Source organism: Pempheris klunzingeri, chromosome 17 (assembly GCF_042242105.1).
Source record: "Pempheris klunzingeri isolate RE-2024b chromosome 17, fPemKlu1.hap1, whole genome shotgun sequence".
In the NCBI taxonomy this organism is placed as follows: domain Eukaryota; kingdom Metazoa; phylum Chordata; class Actinopteri; order Acropomatiformes; family Pempheridae; genus Pempheris; species Pempheris klunzingeri.
In genome coordinates this window covers 10,843,615-10,853,441 of record NC_092028.1, presented here as the reverse complement: position 1 = coordinate 10,853,441, position 9,827 = coordinate 10,843,615, and the positions used below count along the sequence as shown (strand labels likewise).

At 41.6% G+C, this 9,827-nt stretch overlaps 1 protein-coding gene across 1 annotated transcript; it reads right to left on the bottom strand.

Annotated features, from left to right (window-relative positions):
• Positions 1-8: 8 nt before the first annotated feature.
• Positions 9-8,715, bottom strand: LOC139216539 (ADP-ribosylation factor-binding protein GGA1-like). The gene is made up of 17 exons (XM_070847682.1): positions 8,663-8,715; positions 7,694-7,778; positions 7,039-7,114; positions 6,489-6,587; positions 6,251-6,374; positions 5,982-6,082; positions 5,762-5,842; positions 5,171-5,308; positions 4,980-5,061; positions 4,126-4,239; positions 3,824-3,973; positions 3,573-3,646; positions 3,250-3,437; positions 2,480-2,709; positions 2,229-2,398; positions 1,942-2,052; positions 9-1,390 (listed from the first exon to the last, which is right to left on the bottom strand). The coding sequence occupies exons 1-17, from the start codon at positions 8,703-8,705 to the stop codon at positions 1,280-1,282; spliced, it is 1,977 nt and encodes a 658-aa protein (XP_070703783.1). The 5' UTR covers positions 8,706-8,715; the 3' UTR covers positions 9-1,279.
• Between the last annotated feature and the right edge of the window lie 1,112 nt (positions 8,716-9,827).

Below are 9,827 nucleotides of genomic sequence, written 5' to 3'. Positions count from 1 at the left end.
GGGAGTGGCAAAGCAGTTATCTACAACACAAATTAACATGCCTTCAGGTCACCAAAAAAAAAAAAAACTTTATTACCCATTCGGAATATTTTACCAGTGTTATACTCTTGCACATCGCACAAACCAAATGTACATAACAGAACTGCCATCATTGGTATTTACAAAGCAGTCGTATTGGAGATTAGTGCAGTGGAATGTGATCGAGAGCCTGTGGGGAGGAGGAAGTGTTCAGCGTGGCTGACATGCATCGCAGACTGTAGAAACAAGTTGAACATGTTTGAGATGGAGACTGTCCCCAGAGCACCTGGGTGCGTGTGCTCAAGTTTTTGATACTCAGTTTTACCCAAGAAATTCTGAAATATCAACTTAAATCACAAGCTAAAGAAAAGATTAGTCAAAATTTTACTTAGTCTACAGGAAATGCTTTGAATATATTAAGAATTTAAAGGTTATAAAGTAGCTGATCTGTGTCTGAGACAAACTGCAGACCTAATGACATGTAACAAATGAGACAAACAAATCCAAACAAACATTTAAATGTTAGAACTGCAAAGTAGGCACATGTGGCAGATAATACACAACTCTGTTACAGTAAATGAAGGTTTTTTTTTTTCAGAAGATGGGGAAGACAGAATAACAGCACTAAAAAAAACCCACTGCAAATCAAAAAGTGCTCTCAGCCATAAAAGAAATTAGTGATATGCACTCATTATGAAGTAGACACCACAGAAAGGTGATTAAGTATAGCTTTGTTTTGCAAACTAAGATGAGCTGCATCTATGCAACGCTTATGTCCTTTCTCTATTGGTCTCTATTTTGCAAGCATGGTGTCCCATGTTGGCAGAGCATGCAGAAGTGAAGGTAAATGCAACTGATAACGGAGTTTGTGCGTTAGGTGAAACAAAAAAAACCATCAAGCACACGAAGAGCAAATATGCACACATTTCACGTGGTTTTCTTCCTTCGTAGCACTGCTGCCATAAACAAGATGACAATACCGCAACGACTTTGGGGAAGCAGTTGCGGGTTTGTTTTAAAGCAGCCACATACAGCAGACTAGACCTAGACACACGTGACTCATTTAAAGCAAGGCATACACACGTTACACTGACTGAGCATGAGCATAATCCAAGGAAAACAACCAATACCAATCAAAGAAAGTACAATGTGATTACAAAGGAAAACAGGCTTATGCAGGATGTTGAGTTGGAGCGTCAGTTTAGAAAGGAAGCTGAGTCTGAAAGCAGAGAGTCTGTCAGGTTGTGGTTGTGTTTAAATGCTATAGGTTCCCCCAAGTTTCCGGAGGAGGAAACTGTTCTAGACTGCCGCTCTCACTGTGCTCCTGCTCTCCCATGGTGAAGGTTAATCTGTACTGCAGCTGTACTTTCTCCTGCAGCACATGCACACACACACAAACACAGAGGATGGGAGAGGTGGATTGATATATAGTTAAACATCCAGAGAGCTTTGGCTGGACAGACAGCCTCTGTACTAATCTCATTGCCATGAGTCAGAAGAACCACTCGGTGAGATACAACAGGGATAACTGCAGACTTATCACGGCCAGCAAAGTCTATATGACGTCCGCAGTTCACTCAACCAGTGACAGTAAATTCATTTAAGTAGGCATGTTTCATTTCAAGTCAAGTTGTGTATAATTTTATTTCTTCTACAAGATATGTCACTTTAATAAAATGTAACTTGGTGTGAAATCTAGCTGTAGCTTGTAATACTGTCCTGGCCTGCAAAGACTATAATTAAGTGGCAAAGTCTGGTTCTTTTAGGAGATTATTTTATTTCAGACACTTTCCATTTCTTGCTGTGAATATCAGCAGTGTCATGCTAGAGCACTGCTATTAAAGTACACAGTCTGTGGTTACTCTTATGGTCTGTCCTGTTTGAACAATTTAAGTCAACCCATTGTCCATGATCTTGGCTTACCTTGTCTGGGTTTGCCAGCAGGAGGATCTGTGTGATGGCAGCAGGAGGAAGGATGGGGTTGAAAGCTGGGAGCTCTGTTCCTGATGGAGGCTGAAGCTTCACTGCCATAGACTACAGTTGGGAAACAAAACATTCTGTCTTTACTGAGGTAGTAAATCGGCATCAGTGGTTAGATGCAATAACTTGAGGAACCTTGTTGTATGTGCAGCTCTTATCGAGGGTGATCTAACAGACTGATCTAATCCACTGTATTTGGAGACGAAGGCCCTGAACTTTCTTCTGCTGACCTTTGGAGCTGTGGTCTGGAAGTTTATGTTGGTGACGGGGACAGGGGCGGACGACAGCATGGAGATGATCACCACCAGCACATCAGGACGAGATGGAGGCGAGTCGTGAGCAAAGTGAAAGAGAACCCGCAGACTGTGTCCGTCAAACACAGTCACAGGCAACAGGCTACCTGGAGAAGGGGAGGAGGAGAGCGTATCATAAATCTGGACTTCCAGGTGGACAGAAGCATGAAGCCACTGATTTTACTTACTGGGCTTAATGGATTCTAGCGGTACAAAAACATCAGTCAGGGTGACCTCTGCAGAAGGAGTTTCGGTGTGAGTCGGGGACATATCCAGCAACGATGCTCCGAGGGTGGGCTGAGAGTTGGGGAGGGGTGCAGGATGTTCAGCGGTGAAGACAGGGATGGGGTTTGGGGCGACGCTTGGCCCAGACTTGCTCTGGAGATCTCTTAGAGTTGGTTTGGACTGCTGCTTGTCCCTAAAAGCAGAAAGATGAGCGATTCATCTCTGTGTGTTTGTGTCCTTTTCACAGAGTGCTCAATTCTACCTTCTACCTCTCAAACTGAAAAGAAACCAATTTTATCGTACATATTGTTTTGAAAGAAGATACTGTCTGAATTTTAATTTGAGTGGTTTAATTTAAATAGGTCTGCCAATTTTTTTTTTTTTAAATCCCCATTACCAATTTAGACTTCAATGGTTGATTCTCTCACTAAGAATTGGAAAATTACATTAATCGGAACTTTTAAACTTTTTAATTGTTGTAGCTGGGATCTTTTTTGTCAGTGCATAAGGAGACAACATTTCTAAGGGGCATTTTGGGGCATGCAGGCAACCAGGAGTTAAACGAACAGCCAGAATGAAAGTGTAGAGTGCAGTGACTGTTCAATTACTCATGTATACCAATGATCACCAAGCAGACAAGCATGTTAAACTAAAACTAGGGTGATCAAGGTTGTTTCCCCACAGGTTTAGCAGCAATGTAACAGTGTTAGGGTGAGGCCAGGGGGTTAAATACCATTTGACCTGCAGGCCCTCTGGAGGCAGGGCCTGCTGCAGAAGTGTCTTTCCCAGCAGGTCCAGTTCATCCAGGGCAGAGTTCCCAGGGGTGGAGCCAGACGAAAGGGGTTGAGAGAGGGAGGGCGGATCCGGACTCAGGAGGAGGCTGGGTGCTGCTGGGATGTCTGCGTCTATGCTGTCAGAGGACTGGAAGCAGAAGGTGAGAGTGTGTAAGAACAAAATAACAGTACAACTGTCTCGGTGATTTACACTGACATCATTTGTCCAACTGTCAACGGACCATCACAGTTATGATAATAAATTAATTCTCCCTCTGCTCACCTGGAATGAGTCCCAGGCTGTGGAGTCCTCAGGCTGTGAGGGAGGGTTGGAGGTGTGTGTTCCTTCACTTAAACCTGTGGGGTGCAAAAGGAGAGCAGTACTATTCAGGAACAGAATTTCATTTTCAGGGTGTGCACACAAGTTTTCTTTGCCTCCATTTTTAATTTGGTTCAATTCCACACCGTCACAATCAATAGCCAGCGTACAACTTATTCCAGTGTACTGTTTTGTGGTGTCTGACGTGCTGTTACCGAGTGACATGAGCTCGTCGTCAAGGAGACTGATCCCCGTTTCTTGCGAGGGGGCGTTGAGGCTGTCTGTTGGAGTGGGACACTCTGGGAAGGATGGTGGCGACTGTGGTGATGTGTCCAATCCTGACAGATCTAGCAGAGCCGTCCCTCCTGCGAGAAATTGATTTGAGCCGGTTCATTTCAAGCGGACAAAATCTAGGATGCCCTAAATCTATGAATGTTTCTGCTTTGAACATTTCTGTAGACAGTTAATTCTAAAAACCACTTTATTAAGCACTTTCAGTGCTCAACGCCTCACCCACCTGATTGTTTCTGAGTGTTTAATGTGTTGTTGCCGTTTACTATCTCTCCCTTCACCCTCTGCTTGTACAGGTTGATGACGTGGGTCAGGCTGTCGTTGGCCTGCAGGATCTCCGCTGTAGAAAGACGTGAGAAAATTCCTCTTTTTGTTTTCACAGTGTTGATCAGAACTGATGTCTCTCCTGCAGGCAGCAGGGTGGACTAGAGCTTAGAAATGCTATTTATAAGACAGGTCGAACAGAGTACCAAAAAAAAAAAAAAGCCAGCTTTCCAGCTAAAGTTGAAGGGACAGTGCTCAAAAAGTATTTGACATTTGGTGTGGGAACCAGCAATGGGTTTAGTTAGAAGGGGATTCTAGAGAAATACCATGAACCTCTGCAGCGCTATAAGCTTTGAGTAAAAGAAAACTTTCTCCAATAAAATCATCAAGTCTAGTTGATTAAATTTATTTTTAATATTTTACAAGGAGTTGCAAGTGGCTCCAGTAACGTTTCCTCAAATGGCTAAAAATGCACTGACAATGAAAGCAGAAAGATTTCTGCATAGTAAAGACAGTGAGGATGCTTAATTTGTACATGAAGAGCAACACGCTGTGTCGTAACAAATACTGAATGGCATCTGCTTTCAGTTATTAGCCCCTCTTTGTTCTGTGTTTATTTTATGGGCATGTCTCTTGTGAAAGAAGCCTGAGTTCAGTGTCACCTGGACAGTTGAATGATGCAGCAAATAAACATTGTGGGATTATTTTTGTTCTACCTGATGAGAGCAAAAAAAACCAACTCAGCAATGAATGATAATAATTGCAAAAATTCCCTCTTGTGATATTTAAGGGCAGATGAATACAAATAACACTCACCCAGAGCCTCGTCGTTGTCCTCTGTGTCACTTGCCAGTCTGAACAGTGTAGGTCTCATTTTCTCACAGCGCTGGTACAGATCCTGGCCACACAAAACACACTATATTAAACATCTGAAACCAAGTTTCTGTTAAACTATATTTGTGTATAAACTGAATCTCCCTCTTAAAAGCATCTGTGCTTCACTTGACCTGTATGAGTTCAGCGTTGCTCTGATTGCTGGCTTTGATGTCGTAGTCCTGCAGAAGCTGAGTCAGCAGTGTGACGCTCTCCTTCACTTCCTGAATGGCGTTCACCCGCTTTGACACCTTCTCTGCTCGCCTCTGATCCTACAACACACAAAAGGCAAATTTGGGAATGGCACAGATATCAAGCATGTGCACATGCATGACCGTACAATAGAAATACAAAAACATTGCCAAAGATAAGAATGAGGTAGTGCAGGAAGGTCGGGGAAAGACTATTAGAAAAGTCTAAAGATAAGAGCAAAGAACAGCTCCTATTACCCCTGAAATCAGGACAAATTTACTCTGAATTCCTGCTGAATCACTCTGCCAGTGACACACAAAACCCCCCAGGGCAACCAACCCATTTCCTTATTCCGTTAATGTTCTTGCTGCGAGTGCAGCACTCTGCATTCCTTTACTTTAAGAAATTAGAAAAAAGAATCGCATACAAGAATATATCTGCAGCACTAAAATAAATGGTGAGACAGTTAATGTACTGTATAACAGGAAGAGTGCAGTTTATAAAAGGAGTAAAGAGAAGGAAAACAGGTTTACCTCTTGGACCATTTCCTTGATGAGTTTGTTGGCAGCTTTTAGGTCCTCTGGGTGTGAGCTATTCAACAGACGAGACAACATCTGACAAAGCAGAGAGCCAGAGTTTACATAGGTGAAAATTAGTGAAGGGGGTTCATGTGTCCCAAAGGGGAGATGAGCACAGTCATGAGAATGTGTTGTAGGTAAGAAAATGTTTTTTCTTTAAAGGACACGTCCTTACTTTTGACTTCTCCTCATCCTCAAAAATGGCATTCTTGGGTCTGGGTGGAGGAAGGTTCAGTTGTTTGTCAGGTGGCAGCTCTGGGTCTTGTTTAATGATACCTGATTACAAACAAAGAGTTAAATGCTTCCTATCATTATTTATCACTGTAGTTATTCATTGATATTTATTACTTATTACTATGTAAATATCCAAGTTAATCTTAACAATAGACTTGTGTTGCAACCCTTTGTGCCTTCTATGGCAAAGATAACCTGATAGCCTCTTACCTTGTTTCTTCAGCATCTGATAGGCATCTGAGATCTTGGCCTCATCAGGTAACCCCAATGTCCAGCTATAGATCAACTCCAAAACCTTATTTTTCACTGGCTCTGGTGACCGTGAGCCCAGGTACTGTGTGGGGGATTGAGGACAACAACTGAGTGATTTACAAGCAACAACTGTGTGAAAAAATAAAACTGTCTGAAAAACAAGGATGCACTAAGATAAGCGCACAGAAAGTTTTACCTTCGGAGAAACTACTTTGATTAGTTCATTGAGAAAACGGAACTTGCCCACTTCACTGTGAAACCTTTTCCCACAGTTTTTCATACATGTCTCCAGGACCTAGAAAAGAAATACATTGCAAAAACTGAAACTAAATCTGTACAACAGCTACACCATGCCCTAAAAGATACGTCACTTAAAACTATTTCACACTTATTTAGACAAACAGTCGAGCTGATTTTAGGTTTGGGGACTGTTTCCGACTGGTACATTATTGTTTAAGGCTGGATGTACAATCAGGAACACAGACTGATTGAAAACCGAACATGATCATCTACAACATATTTCTAATTTAGGGTTTGATGCATATTGGGTTTTGGAGGCCGTAGAAAATGTTGGATGACATCTGCTAAAAGTTGTAATCTTATAGTAGTAAAAGAAAACAGTATAATTGCCAACATGTATAAAATTGTAGATATTCTACACAATTAGTAGACCAGAAAATAACTTGACACTGAAAACCAGAGTCATCAGTGCGGAGGAAGCTAACAGGGCACAGATCTGAACTCACCAGCAGAGCCTGCATGGCCTCCCACTCCTGTGGAGACTGGATCTTGTGGGCCAGGAGTCTGGTGGCCAGCTGAGGTCTGCAACAAGTCACAAACAATACTGAATGTCCAGAGAACCACAGGCAGCAGTCGAGCATAAGTGAGCAAATGCAAGTGTGAAAAAGTGTGCTAAGCAGGATATCAATATTTCTTATTACCTTTTCCTAATGGAATCATATTGTGACATTTTTATAATTGTGGCATTTCAGTGTTTTGATTTTAAAATCAACACTGATAAATTACTGAGTCAACTTAACCCCATTATGGTTTCTGAAATAACTGAGAATTAGCGCTATAAAAATGTCAGGTCTGATTAATAACCCATTAATATGCTAAGTAAAAAGACAAATTGACACATTTTTCACACCTAAAAACTAAATTGTGGCTTTTTAAATATCTTTATAAGCTTTGTATTCAGAGATAATTATGATTCCTATTAAGTAGTAACATGCAGGAGTGAACTGAATACATGTGCTAATTTGCAGTCTCAGTTCAAACGGGGAAAACAGTCCTTTGGAAGAAGAGACTACCACTGCTGGGGTCTCCAGGATCAATAAACTTGATTCAGCATCAGCAGGACCGTAATGAAAGCATGACGCACGAGCGATGTCCTCTTACCCCTCCAAGTCATTGTTGAGCTGGTCACAGAAGGCATGGATGCTGCTCCAGTCTGTGTCTCTATTAAGTGGGTTTGTGGCTCTGTCTGAAATGTTAGCAAATGGGAAGTCAGACAACAGATGTGACAGATGTTACTACAGCTTTGCTGCATTATATCACTATAGTTACTCTGATATTACACTACATATGTCTGACATTTTTGTTATAGTAGTGTTGTGAAATTAACTACCACCATTTTTGGAGTGTTAGAGATTGCATTGTGGGTAAAAGTTACATATATTACAATATTACTTTCCTCTGTTTGTATTGTTTTAGCTAGGTGTAGCTTATAAACAGGAAACTGCATGCATGTTGGTCATTTTCCCTTTTAGACTAAAAGAGCATCAATATTCAAACCCCAAATACTTTCACATGATATTTAGACATGTTGACTGAAAGTGTTCAGGTGTTTTCTACAAACAAAACTGCAACTATGCATCCCAGAGATCCCAAAAAGGGAACAGGAGTGACCCCATGATTACAATCCATCAAGTCTCTGCCACATAAGCCCAGCATGCCACCGTGCAGAGAAATACACAGGGCAGGTGCTAACACAGTGTATCGTTAGCTAGCCTGCTGTCTCATCTACAACTTTCTTAGCAGGCCATAGCTTTGACACAAGTATTCTCTAATCTCTGTAACTAAAAATGGGGATCCCGTGGTCTTGTCGGCCACTAACCCAGCGGAGCTATCGAGCTGTGAAGCTAATGCTACGCCTGGCTGTGTGGTCTGTTGACAGCTGGCAGCCACAGCAGCTCCGGAGCTAGGTTAGCATCCTGGATGTGACGGCAGGCTCCGGGTCCTCTCCGCCGGGACACGCGCTGCCGTGGCGGGCTGTCATGTCATCTACAGTGGGTCACGGCGAACAACAGGTGAGTGTCTGGGTCTCCGGACTACAGGGGCCCGGTGGAGTAAGTTTAAAATACTCACTGATACGAGACTCCAAACTCTCCGCATCGGGCGGCGCAGCCATCACTGCGAGATTTATGTGGCTCGTTGATCTCGCGAGGGACTCACAGGGGCGCGTAAGGCAGAGGAGACGCAGAACTGGAGTCAATAGAAAGGAAATTGAGATATTTGTGTTATACTTATATACAGCGTGTAAACATTCTGTCTTATTTGGATGTCTCAAATGTTTTTAATACGGAAATGTTAATTGGATTCAAGAAATTACTTCCTGGTATACAGTAAATAATAACGATAACGATTAAAAAAACGGCAACAATGAAACATTTCTTAAACTAACGTCTTAAGCCCAGTTGCCATAATGTTCTTCCTAATTATTTTGTGAGTTTTATATTTCAAGCCAACTCCAATGTTGCTTAAATCATCAGCAAATATTGCATTTCATCCATCCCGCTCATATGACTGTACATTGAAACGGGAATAGTCATTCTAGCAGTTAAATTTCTACGATCCGAGAGCTGCGTCAAGCCAGAAAACACAACTATACCGGAAGTTATATTCCTTCAAAATTAAAGCAGACTATTTGGTCTACGATATATCTGTGAGGAAAAGTATAAACAAAGGGCACTTTCTCATCATCGTTTTGCCATCATTTTATCACAAAATAGAAGACGTTTTTATCGGGGAATTATTTTTGTTTTTGGAAGGCTCAAAAGGCGCTGAAATAGTTTTATTTAACTCGTTTGACCGGAAGTGCTTGTTAAATAATGACTTACTTAACTAACTATTAATAAAGCCTCCCTGATATAATAGGTGGAAGTGTTGTTTAAACATTACAAAATGATGTTGTAGTTTGATACTGAATGTACTCACATAAAAAAAAATTAGTTTTCACATCAGCAGGTTTGTTCATTGATCAAAAAATGAGAAGACCTAGGAGGAATGATTGAAATAGCCTATTTTAATGAATAATGCATGTAAGTCTTGATTTAAAAAAACATATATTGTGCTTGAATGTCACGAGGTGAAGAGAAAAAAAGTCTGTCAAGTCTGAGAAATACATTTGTAACCAGAAACCTCCCCTTGCTAATTATAGAGAAGCAGCAGCTCTATGTCTCCCTCCAGCGGCAGCTATTGTGCATTACACTGAACGTGAAGCAGAATGAGCACAGCACCAAATAACGGGATT

What these genes read in the sequence shown, in the direction of transcription:
- LOC139216539 (XM_070847682.1), bottom strand. Translation starts at nt 8,705, where the DNA reads ATGGCTGCGCCGCCCGATGCGGAGAGTTTGGAGTCTCGTATCA. An exon ending in GGACAACGACGAGGCTCTGG is followed by an intron (nt 4,240 to 4,979) that starts GTGAGTGTTATT and finishes GTCTTTCTACAG; the next exon opens with CGGAGATCCTGCAGGCCAAC. An exon ending in AAACACTCAGAAACAATCAG is followed by an intron (nt 3,974 to 4,125) that starts GTGGGTGAGGCG and finishes AATTTCTCGCAG; the next exon opens with GAGGGACGGCTCTGCTAGAT.